General features: G+C 43.7%; 1 protein-coding gene across 1 annotated transcript in view; it reads left to right on the forward strand.

Moving 5' to 3' along the window:
- LOC140472648 (metabotropic glutamate receptor 1-like) overlaps window positions 1-23,738 on the forward strand; it is a gene marked incomplete at its 5' end in the record, with an annotated part of 97,555 nt that overhangs the window by 20,053 nt on the left and 53,764 nt on the right. Inside the window, one exon of the mRNA XM_072567507.1 lies at window positions 13,370-13,616. Within this exon, the coding sequence (XP_072423608.1) occupies window positions 13,370-13,616 (247 nt within the window). The remainder of the gene's footprint in view (window positions 1-13,369; window positions 13,617-23,738) is intronic.

The raw sequence follows: 23,738 nt of genomic DNA on the forward strand, positions 1-23,738 counted from the left end.
TAGCTTTGGCTGAAGGTGGCCCATGATCACCGCATCATCTAAAGCTAGGCCTCAATTCTAGCCTTGTTTAATGGCAGCCCACAATCCTGGCCTGAGCTAATAACAGGCCCCAATCTCAGCCTGGGCTGATGGGGACCCATGACGGCTAATGACACTTACATTCCTAACTGCCCATTGGACCTCTGTTCTTAGGTTACATCTCCCCCTTGTTGTTAATAGGTTCACTAATGAGCCTGTGAGCAGAAAGTACAGAAAGAATCAGTCTGATTGGAGCAGCAATGCCTCACCATTTACTTCCATTCTATTTATGGGGAGACGTTTCTCTGATTGGTTGTCCCTATGACCAGATCTTCCTGGGTGATTTGGTACAGATTCACCCCCTATATTTTGACTCTATTATTATGCAGATTAATACATCAAGAAATATCAGCAAAGTTCTTGGATGTGCCTGAAATTGTTCCTTAAAGCAATGTATCTCAGAATCTACAAGGAAACATGTTTGATTAATAATGAGTCAAATTTTAATTACTGTAACAGTCCATTTATATCTAATATATATTCTAATATCTAATAACACTCATGATATGATGAGGTGATTTATTATTATAAACATAATATTTGAAAAGAAAAGTTGCAAAGCAGTGAGTAGGGTTCTACATTAAACCAAGGGAAGCTTCAATGGACTCAGAGTGTACATAATAACATTGATAAATCTGTCAATGGGTGAAATAACAGAAGATCAGTGGAAGGTGTTGAATATAGAATTTAATGTGATACAGAAACAATTACAGCCCAAAGAGATAAGAACTGTGCTTGCAAAAAATGACAGCCAAAGTAATAAGCGACAACATAAAATTAAAAGAAAACGCATTCAAAAATTCTGGAAATGTCATAGATCCTGGTAAATGGGAAAGACACATGGAATAGCAAACAGTGATAAAACACCCACTGGGGGTTAAGAGCTACGAAAGAAGTGATGGTGAAAATAAACCTGCAAGGGATAGCAACATCAACAGGAAAGCTTTTACACTAATGCTAGAGAAAGATCAGTCAGGAACAATAATGTGGCCCCTTTAAAACTGATAATGTTGATGTTTCAATGAAGATGAAGAGTTGGTGAACATGTTGAATAAGTACCTTGTGTCAGTATGTTTATAGAGGTAGAGGTTAGCATGCTACACACCTCGGGGGATAGGGATGTGCCAGAAGTAGCACAAACAAAATACAGTAATGAAGAAAATATTGGCAATAAAAAAATGACTAATCCCCAGGACCAGATGGTTTCCATTCCAAGACTTTAAAGGAAATAAGCTAGAACATTGCAGATGGCTTAATTGTATTCTTTCAAAATTCTTGCTATTCAGAAGTTATTCATTTAAATTGGAAGAATGTGCCTGTCACTCTGCCATTTAAGAAAGAGGAGCAATGGGAATGTGAAAATCGTAGACCATTCAGCCTAACAACAATTATCATGAAAATGCTGGAGTATATAACTAAAGGCAAAATGGCTGAACATCTTAACATCGTTCAGTTGATCAGAGCGAGTCAAGGGAATGACTCTAATGAAGGGCTTTTGCATGAAACATCAATTTTCCTGCTCCTCGGATACTGCTTGACCTGCTGTGCTTTCCCAGTGCCACTCTAATCTAGACTCTGATCTCCAGCATCTGCAGTCCTCATTTTTGCCTAATATCTCTGAGTGTCATTCACATGGACTTTCCCAAGGAATTTGATAAAGTTCCTCACAAGAGTCTTGCATAAAGTTGAAGCTTGTGGAATCAAATGCAAGTTATTATTTTGGTGTTAGAAATTGGTTGACTAGTGAGGTTAATGGCGAAGTAGTGTAATTGGAAGGATACGGCTGATGGTTACTCACAAGGATGTGTTTTGGGGCCTCAACTAGTCACCATTTTTATTCATGATTTAAATAATGGGATAGAAAGCAACACATCCAAATTTGCAAATGACAAAGAAATAGGCAACATTTTAGTCATTGTACGTAGAAGCAGGAAAATACAGAGAAATATTGATAGATGAAATGAAAGGACAAAATGGCAAATCACTTAGGATTTGAAACAGAATACTTTCTAGATAGTGTAAAACTAGAAACAGTAGAAATCCAAAGACATTGGGGGTGGCCAGTACAACACTGAATACCTTACTGCCTTGTGTTAACAAACATCAATCAATGTTAGTTTTAAAACAAAAATAGATTTATTATGAGTAGTCATTTGTAGGAGAGAGCTCTAAACTTCTATCATTCTTTGTGTTAGGAAGTGTTTCCTAATTTCACTCCTGAAAGGTCTGTCTCTAATGTTTAGACAAAAATCCCAAATATAAAAGTATTCCAATAACAACTTTAGACAACAGTTCTTCCAATCATACATGGATAACCATGCTATTCCCCCAGTATGTTCCGTTGGTGTCTACCTTACAGGTGTCTTTCTCTGTTCCAGTGTTACTACACAGTGCTACCTACAGGTTGCAGCTTGATGCTGGAAGGCTGCTGACTTTCCAGAAGGGAAAATGCAGATGACTTTGCAAGATTATCTCGAGCAGCTCTGGATCTTGTGAGCCCAGATTTTGACAATATAACACGGGAGGTGGCAGTGTGATTGATATGCAATAGGAAGGGACCAGCAGATTGGTGATGGTGGACACTGGAATACTGTTAGCTTGAGAAGAAATGGTGGGACTGTGATGCATGAAGCAGTGTGAGAGGTTAGCAGCGTACTGCATAGGACACAGTCTTTGAGGATGCATTCACTGAACTTGACCACCTATGTGAAGTCATTGCACTTTTCCCAGGAATATTGCCAAGTCCTCAGGGCCAGATTCCCATTCTGTTTTCATCAATGGCTTCCTGATCCCTGTAGGAACATGCTGTCACTCCTTCCCTTGATTCCCACCTCTAAAGTGGCAGAAAGACCCATTTGAAAATTGGTTCTCTGTGGCTACATTTTTTGTTCATCACCTTGCAGCCAAACCTCCCTGAAACTGCTCCATCCATCAGGATATAAGGGACTATTCCTGGGATAAGCCAATCAGTCTTTAGTCTCTAAGTAATGTTGCAGGACCAGTTGCCAGTGCTAAAGTCAATGTAGCTAACAGTAATGCACATTTACCATTCAGTAAAGCTTGAGGTATTACCATGTACTCCCTTGTAATGCAGATGTAGCAAAGCTTGCCATTAATTAATAAATAGTACGCCTTAATAAACACCAAAAGAACTACAGATGCTGGAAATCAGAAACAAAAGTAGAATTTGCTGGAAAAGCTTGGTCGGTCTGGCAGCATCTGTGGAGAGAAATCAGAGGTAATGGTTCGGGTCAAGTGACCCTTCCTCAGAACCATTCTTAGGAAAGGTTAACATTTAGCACACCTTTATTGTTTATCAACATCAAAAGCATCTTTTACTAGAAAGTTTTGTATTCCCTGTATTACTAACTTAGATAACACCTAATAAGAGAGATTGGAGTAAATCGACCCAAGGCATCGCAGATGGTTCGTGTGGGCACAACAATCATAAAATGTTGGCAGAGGTAGGATGCGAAGTGGAAGAACTAACCACACATGCTGATGGGTCTTTAGTTGAGCATGTAGCAAGTCAACAGTGACTATGACCATGGCTGATCTGCCCTAACATCTCCATAATGTCAAAGTTCAGGCAAGTTATGACATACCTCTGGGACTGGTGGGACTTAAACCTGGATCTCCTGGTCCAGAGGTAGGGACATGACATTACATCAGGTGAACCCCATACAAATTTTTTTTAAACAACGTCATCCTGGTTCACTGGGGTAGCGCGCCAAAATTAAGCCCTACTATTCTCAGAGTTGTCACAAATGAGAAAAAGTTTCGTAAAAATACCCAAAGTCTCTAATTACCTGACTGACAAACTCAGGTTAAAATAAAATACTCACGCACATCACATTTCTATACTTAAGAAGGAAACAACAAACAAATTCCCTTTAACCAACGGCAATAAGGGAAAAGAATTGCAAATTTATAACTCTATAACTTAAACTCTATCCCTTCTTAAACTTATCCCATCACAAACAGACAGGCATACGAAGATAGAGAACATTTTAAGGGTAGGACAAAAAGATGATCAGGGAAACACAGTTCAATAGCACCAGTCAGAACCACAATGAGTTGGGTTTTTTCCAGTTTCTTCCAATTTACTTTTGCTCTTTGCTGCTGACACAATGTATTTTACACATCAATGCTCTCTTTCATTTACTTGTTGAGAATTCATCCTTTCATTATCTTTGAAGGTATTTACAGGCGGGATTTACAGAGAAAACTGAATGGAAAATAGCCAGCTGATTCCAGAGACTTTGTAATACGTCCATGTGGGAGAGACAAACACAGATTTTTTTAATGCATTTTCTTTGCATGCTGATGTTTATCTGCAGCAACAACTCCACACCATCCATGGCCACTTGGTCAGGGGTCAATCAGCATGTTGTTGTCAAGCTGTTTTCCCTTGGTTTCGAACCCATCTGCTTCTGCTCTCACTGTTCCAGGATAACACAACATCGTATACAACTCACAATGTGCTCCAGTAAACATGACATTTTCAAAACTGTGGCCATCACTTTGCACAGTCTCTTTGGTTTCAAGCAATATCTTCCTTTTTTTACATCCACGATCCAAAAACAAAGGAAATAAAAAGGCTGTGATATTACAATGTGATTCGATTCACTGTGGTACCTACATGGCCATCTTGCTGTCTCTCCTGTGAAGTGCCTTTATATTTTTTTACAACATTAAAGGTGTGACAGAAATGAGAGCTGTTGTTGTTGATGATACCATCCATACAGAGGAGTTCAACTATCCCTGACTTATTTCGGGAAGAAAATCATGTCAATTAATATTTTGTATTTGTGCTCAGCTCCCAGGAAGACTAAAAGTGGCTGAAGATTTACCAATGATTCATCACAGCTTTGACAACCCTAACTGACTTCATAAAAGGAAATTCTAAATGAATCAAAATTGAAGTAGTGACTCCACGAGCAATGGGCTGGAAAGCAATAGGTGCTAAGGAGGGAATAACAATCATTTATCAAAATTTGGATCATCAACTTGCAGCTTTCACCAATTAAACCAATTACTAATACAAGTCAACCACCCCTTTCCTCTTTCCCCATCTCCCCCTCACTTTTAATGGTTGGCTTTGCCCATAATGGGCTCTGCTTGTAAACACTTTAATTGGCTACACAAGTGATTACTGGTCTTGATTAATAGTTTAAAAAGAAAAAGAAAAGTAATGGTTTTATGGTGGTGGGAAAGTCACCCATAAATGGTAGACTTCTGCATAAAAGGAAACTAAAAGTCAAATCCAGAAAGCTCTTGGGGTTTATTGGGAATGTTTCTACCATGATCCAGAGGCCTCAGTTCAAGTTCCAACTGCTCCAGCTGTGTGTCCTTAAGACCAGAAGACATGGGAGCAGAAATTAGGCCATTTGGCCCATCGAGTCTGCTCCCTCATTCAATCAGGCTGATAAGTTTCTCAAGTCCATTCTCCTGCCCTCTCCCCATAAACTTTGATCACCTTAGCAATCAAGAACCTATCTATCTCTGTCTTAAATCTGTGTCATAACATTCCTACACAAGTTGATTAGAAAATATCAACAGAAGGTAAAGGCTATTGTGGTAATGTCTCTGAGCTAGGAGACCTTGCCTCAGGTTCCATCCAGCTGTGTGTAATAACATCTCTGAACAGGTTGTTTTGGAAAATGTCAATGTAATTCCAAGGAGGCCAGTGGCATTGGCGTATTTGGAGCTTTAGAGTTGGTTTTAAGTATTCTGACTTCAAAAATATATTAACGGATGAGGGACACTGAGGAAAATGACAAGATGTAAGGTTGTAACTTCGGAATACTGAATCACATAAATCATTGAGGGAAAAATGAATTGAAAGAAGTATTGGATAGAATTAATATTTTGATGTCGACACATAAAGAATGAGCCTGTATTTATTCTATTTGCACTGTCCCAAAGTGTTTCATAACAGGATAAGTTCTTCCTCACATCTGTGAAGTACCTTTGATTGTTTTCCCTGTTGGGGGTGCAATGTGAATCAAGGTGATGTTATTTTTTTGAAGGTTTTGTTTGTAGACAAACCTAACAGACTAAAAGGAACAGCTCGTGGATTATTCTGGAACACCTCAGAATTAAATATGAATCACTCCTCCAAGCAACTGAGGAAAGAAGTTACAAATGGCATTCTGTTCACTTTCATCACTCTGACCTAATTGACAGTAATAGCTGGGGCCTCAATATTGGGCACTCTAATGAGTAAGAGCATTACAAAGAATAGATCAGTTTCTGGCATGCATAGGATTGTGGGTATACAAGGTGCCATTATTGACTGTTTCCTGGAAATATTGACATGTTGGTCAACCAATAGTGACAGCACATGAACAGGACGGTTGGAGGTGGAGGATCAAATACTGAAAGCTCCCTGAAAGAGTTGGCAGCCTTGTCTGCAGCGAATGAAGGATTCATCTGGCAATTTTGTGTTGTCATTGAGGGATGAATGATGGGGAAACCAGAAAAGAACTCTCCTGCGTTACAGTGTGATGGATCGTTAATTTCCACATAAGGTCTTGATGTAATATTTCATCCCAAGGATAAGCAGATGCAACAGTACTAACCTTGATATGTGGGTCTGGATGACGTACACAAGTCTTCGGGCAAAATCTTATGTCTATTTAGATAAGTATCAATTTTGTCAAGTTTTGTGGAAGGTTTTTTTCTGTGACGCCTAGTGAGTTTTCTTCAGCTATAGTCCCAAACTCACCTCATTAACTACCTAACAGGCACCTTTCTCATCTGATGTTACCTGAACTTTACCAGTCGCCATGCACAAATGAACTCACAGTGGCTGGGATATCCCTCACCATCTTCAACAGTCTGTTGTATAGTCTGGAGCTTCCCTGCATGGCTTGTTACCTTACTTCAGAGGTGCCAGACAAGGAGGAAATGATGCCCATTTTGCACCCAGGGATCTGAGGGTCCTGGTGAACGGGGTGGTGCATAGCAAGGACGTCCTCTCCCCCTAGGACTGGCAGAGGACACCAATCAGCAACTGTCAGCCTGTCCAAGGCTGTCAGCCAGTCATTGTGGTCTTTAGAGGGATATCCAGGAGTGAAGGATGAAGGTCAGTGATGTCTGCTCAGCTAGGGTAAGTGCCACCATCTTCTCTGTGCTACCTCACACTCACTCCCATCTCTGCCCCCAATTCTCATTAGGTACTATATCAATAATAAGGTCACTGTGGAATAAAATGCACTCAACAAAATGGATCAATATTGCAGTTTTAAAACCTGCCAGAGAATGGAGAAATCTCCAAATTAAAATGGATGGATGGCAGCGGTCAGCTCTCTGATTGTCCTAGAAAAAAGGATCATGCTCTAAGAAACTGTTGGACAAACTGGAAAAGGACACTTGGAAAGCAGGAGTATAATGTATTATCATTTTGTATATTTCATTATGTTTGTTTTTCATTATTATATAAATTGACTGTATTTAAAAAGGGAATTTGTTATAATCTAATATGGTTTGAAGAAATACCTGAGACCTGGTGAAATGGGGGAATAAGTGATATATGTTATCGTGTTATAGAGTCATACAGCACAGCAACAGACCCTTTGATCCATTCATCAAAGCCGACCAAGTTTTCCAAACTAAACTAGTCCCTCTTGCCTTCGTTTGGCCCATATCCCTCTAAACCTTTGTTATTCATGTTCTTGTCCAAATATCTTTTAAATGTTGTAACTATACATCTAGTTTTAAACCCTGAGGTAAAAACAATGACTGCAGATGCTGGAAACCAGATTCTGGATTAGTGGTGCTGAAAGAGCACAGCAGTTCAGGCAGCATCCAAATAGCTTCAAAATCGACGTTTCGGGCAAAAGCCCTTCATCAGGAATAAAGGCAGTGAGCCTGAAGCATGGAGAGATAAGCTAGAGGAGGGTGGCCCTCCTCTAGCTTATCTCTCCACGCTTCAGGCTCACTGCCTTTATTCCTGATGAAGGGCTTTTGCCCGAAACGTCGATTTCGAAGCTATTTGGATGCTGCCTGAACTGTTAGTTTTAAACCCCCCCTAGTCTAGGGAAAAGACCTTTGCTACTGACCTTATCTACGCCCCTCATGATTTTATAGGCATCTATAAGGTCATCCCTCAACCTCCTACACTCCAATGAAAAATGCTCTAGTCTATCCAGTCTCTCCTTTATAACTCAAACTACCCAGTCCTGGCAACATCCCTGTAAACCTCTCAGAAGCCTCTCCAACTTAATAATATGCTTCTTATAGCAGGGTGACCAGAACTATATATACAGTATTCCAAAAAGTGGCTTCACCAACATCCTGTACAACTGCAACATGACATCCCAATTCCTATAATTAATGGTCTCAGCAATAAAGGCAAGCGTGCTAAATTCCTCCTTAACCATACTGTCTTAGTTGGGGAGCTAGAAATCAGTGGTGTGTGAGTTTTATGGAGTGTGTTAACTGAAATGAAGTTGTAACTAAAAATGTGGACTTGGACCAGAAACATTTATCATCCAATGCATAATATCTCAGAGCAGGGAGAACAATGCAACAGAGCAGCAAGTATATTCCAAGCTTCTCTGATGCAGTACTGGATGCCATGACCTTATGAACAGGAAAGGGATTCTTCATTCACGTAAAACCAGAAACATTAAGAAGACAGAGGCCAGAGACAGCCATCACTGCCTAAGCAGTCTGGCACCAAGGACCTGACTACAATGCAAGGAGGAGAAAGTGAGGACTGCAGATGCTGGGTCAAGAGTGTGCTGCTGGAAAAGCACAGCAGGTCAGGCAGCATCCGAGGAGCAGGAGGATTAATGGCATTCTCCTGCTCCTCAAATGCTGCCTGACCTTCAGTGTAGGGAGTGTTTGATGGCCTCAATTAAGTTTAGTATCAAATGCTTTTCTTCACAAACCATATCTTTTCAATCAAACACTCTCATACCTTTCCATTTCCTGCTTCTCACTTCACTCATTTACCCAGCATTCTCTATCAAGTATCATGCACATTCACAGCCTCATATTACACTCCCACATTCATATAACCCAGCTTGGACACATGGCAAAATGTTTAAATATGACATGCCCAGTGTTCAAATACATTGCACCACACCCGACGGCACACTACCCTCACTCTAACTGGCCGAGGGGCTCCAAGTACATAAATGGCAACCTTTAATCGACAGGAGACAGACATTGCTTGATCCCCACCCACCACAGGTGTGCTGCCCATCATTGGCAAAGGCATAAAAAGTTGTAGCCAGCAGCAAGTATTAAACTATAAAAGGAAATTGTTCACTCCTGGCTAATCAAGCCTCTCATCTCCCAATTTTTTGTCATACGATCTCTTCTGATTTGCAGGCACAAATGGTTTAAGCCCGCATTTTCCCTCCTCCTTTCCCACCAACTTCACCCTTAAACCTTTCTCCTTCCCGATGCCATGAGAAATGGCATCACCAAAGCATTGATGTGGAAACATGGCATCCAAGAGAAATAGGACACTGGTACTGAAACATCATCACTCACTCTCACAGTCACCACTCAGAAATTGGCACAGTGAGGCTAGTGCAGACATGGGATCTGTGTGTAGCCAGGGAACAGGGAAAGGAGAATGTCAGTACTAGCTCTCCAGTGGGCCAGGTTTCAATCAAGTTTTATTGCAGAGTGCTCAGATGGAGATTTCAATGGGGTGGCCATTTGGTTGATGGCTGTTGCACATTGAAAATGCTTAATGTAAAATGGTAGACCTATCAAGAAGTCCACTGACACTGTCAGGGAGTTCAGTACCAACCTGACATAGGCCATTACACAGAAACCCATGCTTATTCTTTCCAGCTTAGATGTGGTAGTGAAAGCACATCTCTTTGATGGCTGACATATTGGTTTCTTTTCCAGCTGAAATCACACAGTGCAAGCTCAGAATGAAGAAATGAAATAGGTCATTCCCATTGCAGGTCTGGCTTGCTGCCGGTGCAGGTTCATGTTGTCATGGCTGAGGATGCCAGCTTTCAATGGAGTGGACAGTGTCTCACAGCAGTTCTGCAAACTGTGGATAATGAACTGGGAGGTGTGAGAAATGTCACCTTGATCCAGCATGGTAGAAGCCTAAAATAAATGATTTCAGAACAATGGTCACCTTTGCCAACACTAGTCAGTGCAATGATAGCTGCTGGCTTAGATTGAAATCAGAAGATGATTCCAGGAAGATCTGAATGGATAAGACTTCCTACTGAGGGATCAGATCTCCCTCATCCCTCTGAGAGTAGCTAGCCCTCTGCTGTGCAGATTGTGTTCAATCTCCCTCTCATATTATAACAAGTGGAAGTTAGAACTATAGCATGCAGTGCTTGGAACTGGTAATTAGATTAGATTCCCGACAGTATGGAAACAAGCCCTTCGGCCCAACAAGTCCACAACAACCCCCCGAAGAGCAACCCACCCAGACCAATTCCCCTACCCTATATTTGCCCAACTAACACCATGGGCAATTTAGCATGGCCAATTCACCTGACTTGCACATCTTTGGATTGTGGGATGAAACCGGAGCATCCTGAGGAAACCCACGCAGACACGGGGAGAATGTGCAAACTCCATTCAGACAGTCACCCAAGACCGGACTTGAACCTGGTTCGCTGGCACTGTGAGGCAGCAGTGCTAACCACTGAGCCACTGTGCCAGCAATCAACCAGAGTGTTTACAGACACAATCACTGACTCTCCAACTGAATACCATTTCATGTCAACATCACCAACTATGACCAACTCAGCAAACCACCAAATATTTCCACAAGCTCCTCCAAACAGTAGACAGAGAGTGAACAGCAACAGACCTGCAAGCTGGTGATGAAACCTTCAAACAGCTCTGGGTCAGTGAAATCATATTCAGCCACCCGCCTTTACAAGAGGACATTATCTGGAGCAGTAAAATCATTGTTGGTGTCACGTTGGAGTTACCCACTGACCACGTCCAAAGTGTCAACTCTGCTCACTTCTGGTGTGTGCTCCCAATACCCAGGGTAACGCCTTGATTGAGGTGGTTTTCAGCACAACCATGTTGCAAATGCACATGGACACAATGTGACACACAGTTTAGAGTCAGAATGAGGCCTGCAGTGCCAAGATTGCATAGACAAATGTTGCAGGCAGAATATCATATGATATTCTGTACCCCACATGGACAAAATGTCCTGAAGTACACTCTTGGGATGGAGGGGTGCTTAAAGGATTGGGTCCAGGACATGTGGCATTGATTTGCTTTTTAATTATCTTTAGCTTAGTGCATGGTGAGTTAACTTCCATGTTCAAAAAATTAAATGGAATCAAGCAAATGGACACAGAGAAATTATTTCTTTTTGTGGGAGACTATACGGCAGAAGGGGAAGTTCTTAAAATTGGAGACCGACTGTTCAGGAGAATCAAGAAGCAATGCTTTGTGCAGAGAAAGTTAAAATCTCAAATTCCCTCCCTCAAAAGACTGTGGATGTTGGGTTCTTCAATTAAAACTTTTTGACATTGAAATCAGGAAGTTTTGGTTGGGTAAAGGGTACTAACAATTACAAATTTGTTAGAGGATGTTAAAATACAGATCAGTTGTGATTTAATGGAATGGCAGAACAGGTTAAGGGAATGAATAAATATCTCATGTTCTTATCGAAATGTAAGATCTACCCTTTGATGGTTTGCTATGAAATTGGCAGAAACATGAACCTGAGCTGTGAGATCACTGAACGAGGAAATCTGGGAGCACACTGCAGTTTCTCAATATGTACTGCTACACAGCTGAGACTGACAATCACTCCCACATCTCCTCCTTCTATAAAATTGACCAAAGTGCAATTCCAATGAAAAGAAACGTAGTAATGTTAACATTTCTGTACAGACAATCAGAAACTCTCAGAGACAGGGGGCATTGCAGTCAGTCAGAACATACAACACAATGAATCACAAAGCCAGCAACTGGAACAGCAGTGCAAGTAATTTACCTTCTATTGTCAACCTCTCTAACTCTCTGTACACTTTTTTAAAATCTTGCTTTCAGCCTCCAAACTGTCAAACTTCATGGCATTCACAAGCCAACTTAAGGTTTTAATACCTTGAAAAAGCTTGTGTGAATTACATAGAATTACATCAATTTACAGCATGGAAACAAGGCATTTGCTTTCTCTAGTCATTGCAAGTGTTTATTCCACCTGATCCTCAGTCCTTATGCTCTACCTGAACCTTCTCAACCCCTTCTTTATCTAATCCCATCACTTGATCCTTCTGTTTCTTTCTCATTCATGGACATACCTAGCTTCTCCTTCAAGGTATCTCTGCTATTTGCCTCACCTACTCAGATGATAGCAGATTTCATTCAATGTGTAAAGATAATTCTTTTGAATTCTTTATAGGATTTATTAGTGACAACAGGCCGAAGGCAGCAGTGTCTCTGAATTCAGTCTTATTCCTGAACAGAGGAATGTGATTAGCATCCCTTGCCTTCCCTCCTTTGTGGGAAGTTTCAAATTTGCAATTGATATATTCTCTTGGAGACTTCCATCAGCAATATGTGCACCCACTATGATTAACTGGGTATAATTACTACTCAATATCTAGTCAAACAACAGCAAAAAAACTCTTCAGTTATGAAACAGAAAGTGTTGGAGGAACTCAACAGGTCTGGCAGCATCTGTGGAGAGAGAAACTGAGATAAGATTTCGAGTCTAATATAACTTCCTCAGAGTTGAGTGAATCTCTACGTTAGTTATGGCAATCCTACATTTGCCTCTGCATATATTTCCCTTACCTTCCAAAAAGGGGACTGATAAACATCTCTATTAAGACAACTGTAACTGGTAATAACATCCAAGTATTTCTCACCTCTCTTTTTATCCAATGGAATCTGTCTCAGGTTAACACAGGAAACCAACACGTGTCAGTCTAGTGTTGAACAGGTACTTTGTGGATGCCATTTCTTGCCGTCACTTCCACAATTCTGCATTCACTCTTTTACCTTTCCCATTTCAATGGTACAGTTGACTGTGTCTATCTCCGTAGACTGGCATATTAGCACTAATGGAATCCATTATTTTGTGATGCATTGTGAGGGAGTAATTACTGTTTGTCACTTTAATGGTAAAAGAACATCAGAATCAGATGGAATCCATTTGTGAAATTGCCATGACAAGATGGGCATCCCCAAATCGTTCCTTTCAATTTCCCTTCTCTTCCCTTTATTTTTTCATAGGGATGCAGTGATTAAAAATAGCAAAATCATTGAGTGAAATTGTAACGTGAGTCACTGATGAAAATCTGTTTCTCTTCCTCAGGGAATGAAAGTTTAGCAGAAAATTATGTACAAGACAGCAAAATGGGGTTCATCATCAACGCCATTTATGCCATGGCCCACGGATTGCATGACATGCACAAAACACTCTGTCCAGGTCACTCCGGCCTCTGTGAAGCAATGAAACCTGTTGATGGCAAAAAACTCCTACAGTTTCTAATAAAGACTTCATTCATTGGAGTTTCCGGTGAGGAAGTCTGGTTCGATGAGAATGGAGATTCTCCAGCAAGGTAACATCAGTGCAAAAGGAAACTTCCAGTGTGTTATTTGAGATGAATAATTTAGGATGAATATTTGGCAGGAAAAAAGTTATTTGGCGATGTTTACTTGTTACGTTTTATTTGGAGTGTGTCATTTGGGGAGTTTACTTAAGATAAGAACAAGAGTAGGCCATTTACAGCTTTGTCTCTGTTCGAACTTTAATGTGATCTGTAACCTTACTATATAATACCTGCCTCCACATCTTATCCCTTAATGTCTTAAGATTAATAAAAATATATCAATGTCAGATTTAAAATTTAAAAAGATCAATGGCAGTTTGTAGGAAGATTCCACCATCCTTTGTGAGTGGAAGTGTATCTCACCTTCACTCCTAAAATAAAATACACAACAGATCAACATTAACTCTGCTTCATGCCATAGATACTTCCTGACTTGAGGAATATTTCCAACATTTTCTGTTTTCAATTCAGATTGCCAGGATCTGCAAGGTTTTTTTCTTCTGTATTATTTTGCTCACTCTTGAAAGACCTGGTTTTAATTTTTTTCAGCTATGTCTCATAGTCCCAGACTCTCCAACCAACAGAAATTGTTCCTCTCAATTTACCCAACAGTTCCCCTTAATATCTTGTAAACTTCATCATCCTGTAATCATCTAAATTCCAGGAAATACTGTTTGTGAATTATTCTGTTTATGGATGTATAAACTGGAATACCTAGATAAAAACAATGACTGCAGATGCTGGAAACCATCTGGTACTGGAAGAGCACAGCAGTTCAGGCAGCATCCGAGGAGCAGTAAAATCGATGTTTCGGGCAAAAGCCCTTCATCAGGAATACAGGCACAGAGCCTGAAGGGTGGAGAGATAAGTGAGAGGAGGGTGGGGGTGGGGAGAAAGTAGCATAGAGTACAATAGGTGAATGGGGGAGGGGATGAAGGTGATAGGTCAGGGAGGAGGGTGGAGTGGATAGGTGAAAAAGAAGATAGGCAGGTAGGACAAGTCATGGGGATAGTGCTGAGCTGGAAGTTTGGAACTAGGGTGAGGTGGGGGAAGGGCAAATGAGGAAACTGTTGAAGTCCACATTGATGCCCTGGGGTTGAAGTGTTCTGAGGCGGAAGATGAGGCGTTCTTCCTCCGGGCATCTGGTGGTGAGGGAGCGGCGGTGAAGGAGGCCCAGGACCTCCATGTCCTCGGCAGAGTGGGAGGGGGAGTTGAAATGTTGGGCCACAGGGCGGTGTGGTTGATTGGTGCGGGTGTCCTGGAGATGTTCCCTAAAGCGCTCTGCTAGGAGGCGTCCAGTCCCCCAATGTAGAGGAGACCGCTTCGGGAGCAATGGATACAATAAATGATATTAGTGGATGTGCAGGTAAAACTTTGATGGATATGGAAGGCTCCTTTAGGGCCTTAGATGGAGGTGAGGGAGGAGGTGTGGGCGCAGGTTTTACAGTTCCTGCGGTGGCTGGGGAAGGTGCCAGGATGGGAGGGTGGGTTGTAGGGGGGCATGGACCTGACCAGGTAGTCACAGAGGGAACGGTCTTTGTGGAAGGTGGCAAGGGGTGGGAAGGGAAATATATCCCTGATGGTGGGGTCTTTTTGGAGGTGGCGGAAATGTCGGCGGATGATTTGGTTTATGCGAAGATTGGTAGGGTGGAAGGTGAGCACCAGGGGCGTTCTGTCCTTGTTACGGTTGGAGGGGTGGGGTCTGAGGGCGGAGGTGTGGGATGTGGACGAGATGCGTTGGAGGGCATCTTTACCATGTGGGAAGGGAAATTGCGGTCTCTAAAGAAGGAGGCCATCTGGTGTGTTCTGTGGTGGAACTGGTCCTCCTGGGAGCAGATACGGCGGAGGTAGAGGAATTGGGAATACGGGATGGCATTTTTGCAAGAGGTAGGGTGGGAAGAGGTGTAATCCAGGTAGCTGTGGGAGTCGGTGGGTTTGTAAAAAATGTCAGTGTCAAATCAGTCGTCACTAATGGAGATGGAGAGGTCCAGGAAGGGGAGGGAGGTTTCAGAGATAGTCCAGGTAAATTTAAGGTCAGGGTGGAATGTGTTGGTGAAGTTGATAAATTGCTCAACCTCCTCGCGGGAGCACATGGTGGCGCCAATGCAGTCATCAATGTAGCGGAGTAAGAGGTGGGGAATGGTGCCGGTGTAATTACGGAAGATCGACTGTTCTACATAGCCAACAAAGAGACAAGCATAGCTGGGGCCCATACATGTGCCCATGGCTACCCCTTTGGTCTGGAGGAAGTGGGAGGATTCAAAGGAGAAATTGTTAAGGGTGAGGACCAGTTCGGCCAAACGAATGAGAGTGTCGGTGGAAGGGTACTGTTGGGGACGTCGGGAGAGGAAAAAACATGGGGCTTGGAGGCCCTGGTCATGGCGGATGGAGGTGTAGAGGGATTGGATATCCATGGTGAAGATGAGGCATTGGGGGCCGGGGAAACGGAAGTCTTGGAGGAGGTGGAGGGCATGGGTGGTGTCTCGAACGTATGTGGGGAGTTCCTGGACTAGGGGGATAGGACAGTGTCAAGGTAGGTAGAGATGAGTTCAGTGGGGCAGGAGCATGCTGAGACAATGGGTCGGCCAGGGTGGTCAGGCTTGTGGATTTTGGGAAGGAGGTAGAACTGGGCAGTGCGGGGTTCCCGGACTATGAGGTTAGAAGCTGTGGGTGGGAGATCTCCTGAGGTGATGAGGTTCTGTATGGTCTGGGAGATGATGGTTTGGTGATGGGGGGTGGGGTCATGGTTGAGGGGGCGGGTAGGAAGAGGTGTCCTCGAGTTGGCGTTTGGCTTCAGTGGTGTAGAGGTCAGTGTGCCAGACTACCACTGCATCCCCTTTATCTGCTGGCTTGATGGTGAGGTCGGGATTGGAGGGCTGCGCGTTGTGAGGGTGAGAGGTTGGAGTGGGGGAGGGGGGTAGACAGATTGAGGCGGTTAATGTCCCAGCAGCAGTTGGAAATGAAGAGGTCGAGGGCAGGTAATAGGCCAGCGCAGGGTGTCCAGGTGGATGCAGTGTGTTGGAGGTGGGCGAAGGGGTCCTCAGAAGGTGGACAGGACTCCTGATTGTGAAAGTAAGCTCGGAGGCGGAGATGGCAGAAGAAGAGTTCGACGTCACGGCGTGTATTAAATTCATTGATGCGTGGACGGAGGGGGATGAAGGTGAGTCCTTTGCTGAGGACTGATCGTTCGTCCTCAGTGAGGGGGAGGTCTGGAGGGATGGTGAAAACTCAGCAGGGCTGGGAGCTGGGATCTGGTGTGGGTGTGGAGCTGGGAGTGGGGGGCGGAGCCAGTAACTGGAGTGGGTGTGATGGTGGGGGGAATGGGGGTGGAATCATGAGCAGGGGTAGTGTTCCCCTCAGGGTTCTGGGGGCCGGGAATGGTGACAGTGGGATCTGTGGGGGGCGTGTCAGCAGAATGCAGGTGAGTGGCGTTGGTGGGGACGGAAGTGGTGGCAGACACGGCAGTAGGGGTGACGAAAGTCACTGAGCATGTGACATCAGCAATGATGTGAGGGGCAGAAGTGATGTCACGTGTGATGCATGAGGAATTGTGAGGGGTGGAAGTGGCTGTGGGAGGGGCCATGATGGGGGCAGAAGTGACATCATCAATCAGCGTGGGGGTGGCAGCTGCACCAGCCGCATGGCTAATGGCGTTTAAGCAGCTCCAGAGGCCGGGGGAATCTTCTGGAATGTTTGAGGAGTGCTGGTTATGGAGGTGGGTAGATAAAAGTTTGTTGTACTTACAGTTTTTGATGTTTGAAATGGAGTTGAAATACTGTTTGTTGAGAGTATGAATTCTCCTGAGGATGTAGTATAGGGTGGGTCCTTTCCAATTCTGAGAGAGTGTGGCCCTCAGCTGAGGCAGGCCTGACTGTAGAGAGGTTAGGTGCCGGCGCATTGCTGCAAGCGTGGAGCGGAGGATCCTGAAGGAGAACCGTTGCTGGTGTTTTTGAATCTGTAGTCTGTACTGTTTGTCCTGTTTGGGTCCGAACTCTACTGGTTTAAAGGTGGTCTGGAGTCCGTGTGGGATGAGTTGGTTACGGAGGCAGGCACTGAGGAAGCAAATGTGGCTGTGGTAGTGAGTTTGTGTCAGGACATGGTTCAAGAGGTTCAGGGCAGAGGAAATGACCTGGGAGTTGCAGTGGGAGAGGGTTAGCCTCGGATGCTGCCTGAACTGCTGTGCTCTTCCAGCACCACTAATCCAGAAACTGTAATACCTGCTCATTTTCTCCTTGGCCATAACCTCCAACCCATGGCTTTATGAGAATATTTATCGCTAGAGCAGAGAAGGCTGAAGGGAACCTAATTGAGGTGGAGAAGATTTTGACAGGCATGGACAGGGTGGTTAGGAAGCTGCTGCCCCCTTTACTTGAAGAAATAATTAAAGGGAGCATGATTTTAAGGTGAAGGCAAGAGGTTTAGAGGGGATTGAATGATTTTATTTTCACCCAGAGGGGAAAAAAACACACTGCAGGGGAATGCACAGGCAACTTTACAACCTTTGAAAAGTGTTTGGATGAGCACTTGAAATGTTGTAACATTCAAGGCTATGGACTCAGGGCTGGAAAGCAGGGTTAATGTAGATTTAGAGAAGTTTTATCAATACAGGGGCCAAAGGGCCTCTTCTGTAATATGACAGGTTGTATTTTGCTAATGTTGCTTTATAAAACTAGAATTAATTTTAATTGCCATTCATCTGTAAACTTGCATTAACGACATTTCCACAATAATTAGGTCACTTAACATTTACAGAAGGGATAGCTTTGATAGCTTTAATTAAAGATAAAATCACCAAATATCCATAGAACATAGAACATAGAAAAATACAGCGCAGTACAGGCCCTTTGGCCCTCAATGTTGTGCCAATCCAAGCAGACCTAACCTACACTAGCCCACTATCCTCCATATGCCTATCCAATGCCCATTTAAATGCCCATAAAGAGGGAGAGTCCACCACTGCTACTGGCAGGGCATTCTATGAACTCACTGAGTAAAGAATCTACCCCTAACATCTGTCCTATACCTACCACCCATTAATTTAAAGTTATGCCCCCTCGTGATAGCTGACTCCATACGTGGAAAAAGGTTCTCATGGTCAACCCTATCTAAACTCCTAATCATCTTGTACACCTCTATCAAGTCACCCCTAAACCTTCTTTTCTCCAATGAAAACAGCCCCAAGTGCCTCAGCCTTTCCTCATATGATCTTCCTACCATTCCAGGCAACATCCTGGTAAACCTCCTCTGCACCCATTCCAGTGCCTCCACATCCTTCCTATAGTATGGCGACCAAAACTGCACACAATACTCCAGATGCGGCCGCACCAGAGTCTTATACAACTGCAACATGACCTCAGGACTCCGGAACTCAATTCCTCTACCAATAAAAGCCAGTACGCCATATGCCTTCTTCACCGCACTATTTACCTGGGTGGCAACTTTCAGAGATCTGTGTACATGGACACCAAGATCTCTCTGCTCATCCACACTACCAAGTATCCAACCATTAGCCCAGTACCCCATGTTTTTGATGGTCATACCAAAGTGAATCACCTCACACTTACCCACATTGAACTCCATTTGCCACCTTTCTGCCCAGCTCTGCAGCTTATCTATATCCCGCTGTAACCTGCCACATCCTTCCTCACTGTTAACAACTCCACCGACTTTCGTATCATCCGCAAACTTGCTCACCCAACCTTCTAGCCCCTCCTTCAGGTCATTTATAAAAATGACAAACAGCAATGGTCCCAAAACAGATCCTTGTGGAACACTGCTAGTAACTGCACTACAAGATGAACCTTTACCATCAAGTACTACCCTCTGTCTTCTTCCAGCCAGCCAAATCCTAATCCAAACCTCCAACTCACCCTCAATGCCATACCTCCGTATTTTTTGCAGGAGCCTACCATGGGGAACCTTATCAAATGCCTTACTAAAATCCATATACACCACATCTACCGCTTTACCCTCGTCCACCTCCTTAGTCACCTGCTCAAAGAATTCAATAAGGTTTGTGAGGCATGATCTGCCCTTCACAAAACCATGCTGACAGAGAGAAACAGGTTTGAAGCAGACAGCACAGATTTTGGAGAAATAGATCATACATAAGAAACCTGATGGCATTGTTTGAGGAGCTGAGAGATACGATGGAAGTGGAGTGTAGATTGTCATCTATATAAACTTAGACAATTCTGTTACAAGGAACTAGACAGGAGTAGATTAAAGGATATTGAATTAAGAGGAGTATCGCAAGTTGGATTAAAAATTGATATTCAATGGAAAACAGTGCCAAGGAGTTGTTGGTAAGTAGTAGTGATTCTAAAGGGTTCAGTTCTGGAGCCATTCCAGTTCACTTGGTATATCAGTGATCAACTCAATATAGAAGACAGATTTCCTCAAAATGACCAGTGCCCAAGGGGCCCTGTCAGTTTGAATATGGATTCTCACAATATTGCAATGACAAGATCTTCATGTTTTCGTTGCTGACTGACAGTTTGAAGACATTGAAAATGACAAGCAACAGGAAATTTACATGAAATTTCACAGAATGTACAACACAGACACAGGCCATTTGCTTCAGCTACTTCTTGTATGTTTATGCAAATGTGTCTATTTTAAGGCAACCAGTACCATGAATAATGGCGACTAACTCAGAGCTTAGATCAGTACTTGAAACTATGATGTTATTGCCATTACAGAGACTTGGATGTTGTGGCCATTACAGATACTTGAACGCTTGTTGGATGTTCCGGGGTTTAGATGTTTCAAAAGGAATGGGGAGAAAGTAAAAAAGGTAGCGGGGTGTGGGGGGGGGGGGGGGGGGAGATGGGGAGGCATTGTGAATCAGGGATAGTATCCCAGCTGTACAAAGGGAGATCGCTGAGGAGAGTTTGTCTGCAGAGTCAGTATGGGTGGAAGTCAGAAACAGGAAAGGAGCAGTCGCTTTATTGTGAGTTTTCTATAGAACCCCTAATAGCAACAGAGACTTAAAGGAGCAGATTGGGAGGCAGGTTTTGAAAATGTGCAGTAACAGGGTGGTTGTCATGGGTGACTTTAACTTCCCTAATATAGATTGGAACGTACTTAGTCAAATAGTTTGGATAGAGCAGTTTTTGTCAGATGTGTCCAGGAAGGGTTCCTGATGCAATATGTAGATAGGCCGACTAGAGGGGAGGCCATATAGGATTTGGTGTTTGGCAATGAACCATGCCTGGTGTCACATCTCCCGGTAGGAGAACATTTCGGTGACAGTGATCACAGCTCCATGACCTTTACTATATTCACGGAGAGGAATAGGAGCAGACGGTATAGGAAAGTATCTAATTAGGGGAGGGGGAATTCCAATGCTATTAGACAAGAACTGGGGCACCTAAATTGGGAACAGACGTTGTCAGGGAAATGCACACAGAAATGTGGAGGTTATTTAGGAAGCACCTGCTGTTAGTGCTGGACTGGTTTGTTCTATTTGAGGCAAGGATTCTTGGTAGTGTGGAGGAACAGAGGCATCTTGGTGTCCATGTCCACAGATCCCTTAAAGTTGCCAACCAGGTTGATAGGGTTGTTAAGAACTCATATGGTGTGTTGGCTTTCATTAGCAGGGGGATTGAGTTTAAGAGCAGCAAGGTTATGCTGCAGCTCCACTTGGAATATTGTGTTCAGTTCTGGTCGCCTCATTATAGGAAGGATGTGGAAGCTTTAGAGAAGATGAAGAGGAGATTTACCAGGATGCTGCCTGGACTGGAGGGCATGTCTTATGGAGAAAGATTGAGGAAACTCGGGCTTTCTCATTGGAGTGAAGAAGGATGAGGGGTGGCTTGTTAGAGGTGTACAAGAGGTTGAGAAGCATAAGACAGAGTGGATAGCCAGGATTTTTTTCCCATGGCAAAAATGTCTATCACGAGGGAGCATAATTTTAAGGTAATTGGAGGAAGGTTTAGGGTAGGTTCTTTACTCAGAGAGTGGTGGGTGTCTGGAATGCACTGCCAGCAGTGGTAATAGAATCAGATGCATTAGGAACATTTAAGTGACTCGTGGATAGGCACATGGAAGTTAGTACAATGAAGGGCCTGTTTCCACACTATGTAGATTCTATGATCCTATGATCCTATGCCAGCATGGTCCAGTGCTGTCTCAGCTGATGAAGGTACAAAAACTTAGGAGGAAAATGAATAACCTACTCCACTCCACCAACATAACAGCTATCATCTTATTTCCAAGACCTCACACACACTCTATCTTTGTTTCTTTACCTACCTGTTACTAAGACTCATGCTCTACAGCCCTCATTTCTGCTGCAAAATCTTCTGCTGCTAAATGAGAATCTTGCCTCAATGCCCAGAACCGTGAACCCTTCCAAATTCACTTCACCTTTTTATTCTTTTCATAAGTGGGTGTGGTGAGATACTCACTTGGCAGTGACAAGATGTCAAATGACAGGGATTAATGTTTATGAAGTGCCTTGTTAGTGCGACAACCTGCCTCATTAGTATTTGGCCTCCCAAACATACCAAGCAAGCTCTACGTTCGGAAAGCGTGGCAAGGAAACCAGATCGAGTGTCGTGCAAATTCAGCTCACCACTTCCACATCAGACACTGAGCAACAATATCTCAGGAGATGATCCAGGCACCAGCCGCACACAAACTCTGCCTCTGGAGATTGTCATCTGGGATCTGCCATAGACTGTCACAGCACCTCTCCAATGCACTGGCAAGCTGCTCAGGAAGCACAGACCTGCATTGCACGGCACATTAGCAACTGGTATTAAAAGGCTGCAGCAAGGACACTTTGTGCACATGGAGAGTTTGTTCACATGGAGACTTTGTGCACGTGGAAGCTCAGTGCATATGGACACTTTGTGCACATGAGCAGGCACCCAGCTCTCAGAATGGAGCATGCTGGATCCCATGGCTGCTCACTCACTCTCTTAGCATTCAACTTTGTGTCTACATATACAAGGTACTATCCATGCCAATCCTGAACATGCCATGCCTGTTAGAGGGTTGGTGTTTCAGCCAACTGCTGTTCTGAGATCCTGTTTATTGCAGACAAACTGAGAGGCTGCTTTTTTTGCCATGCTGGTCAGTACAGAACTGTCCTGTGGGTGGGGTGGAGGGCTTATCTTGATGAATAGCACATCAACCTCACACCTTCAATAACTGCTAGCTGCCTGCACAGTGACACACTGCACCAAATGGCCATGTTGGAAACTGGTGAGAGATAGTGTCCAACACAGCCAAGATGGGACCTGTCAGTCAGGGGGCTTTGGTACCATCAGTCACACAATAATCTGCACAGAATCCAGGGACTTCAGCAATTCAGTCATCCTCTTGGGAATCTCATGGTCAGGGCGTCTGTCCCAGTATAGCCTGGAGAGTGCTCAGTGGTCAGTCCCATAGGGCCAATCCAAACAATCAGTGGAACTGTGTATTGTCAGGAAGGGAACTGAAGAGACAGTATTGCTGAAGGGGAGCCATTGTCCAAATGACTTCCAAGTTGTTTGAGTCTCACAACTTCCAATCCTCGCCTAACATGTAATGATTGTGCTGAATGCAGTGTGACCTTTAGTGTTCAATGTGGGTTCAGTGTTGGGATTGTGGTGTTCTGTTACTGGCAGTCCTTTTGCAATGACATGTCTGATACAGACAAATTCCCCCAGTACCCATGGTCAGCATCGCTCACTGTGTGATGAAGCTTGCTGGGGACACATCTACAAGGTATGCCACTGCTGTGAGATCAAAGGAATTCTTTCAGTCCTTCTGTGCCCAGTTTATGTCCTTCCCACTGAACGAGATGGACCCTGCCACTGTTGGGGATATTGTTCACTGTGGTTGCCTGTCCAAGAACATGAAGGTGGTTACAGGAGATGTAGGACAGACAGCAAGCTCAAGAGCAGCTACAAGCCCCCATGGAGGACCACATGTATCCAGCTCAGGGAGAAGGTGAGGTTGTAGCCGCAGGGACCCTCAGGAAACATGACGTGCGTAGGTAGGCCCTGGAGATTTTCAGGACTGATTCCATTTTCCTAGGCGTGAGTGAGGCCCTGTGCCAATGCAGGCTCCATTTGTCCTGGGGTACGGCGATGTGACTATGCTGGATGATGGAGCAGGACCTGCGGCCTTCAGGAGAAG

Source organism: Chiloscyllium punctatum, unplaced genomic scaffold (genome assembly GCF_047496795.1).
Source record: "Chiloscyllium punctatum isolate Juve2018m unplaced genomic scaffold, sChiPun1.3 scaffold_395, whole genome shotgun sequence".
Classification (NCBI taxonomy): Eukaryota; Metazoa; Chordata; class Chondrichthyes; order Orectolobiformes; family Hemiscylliidae; genus Chiloscyllium; species Chiloscyllium punctatum.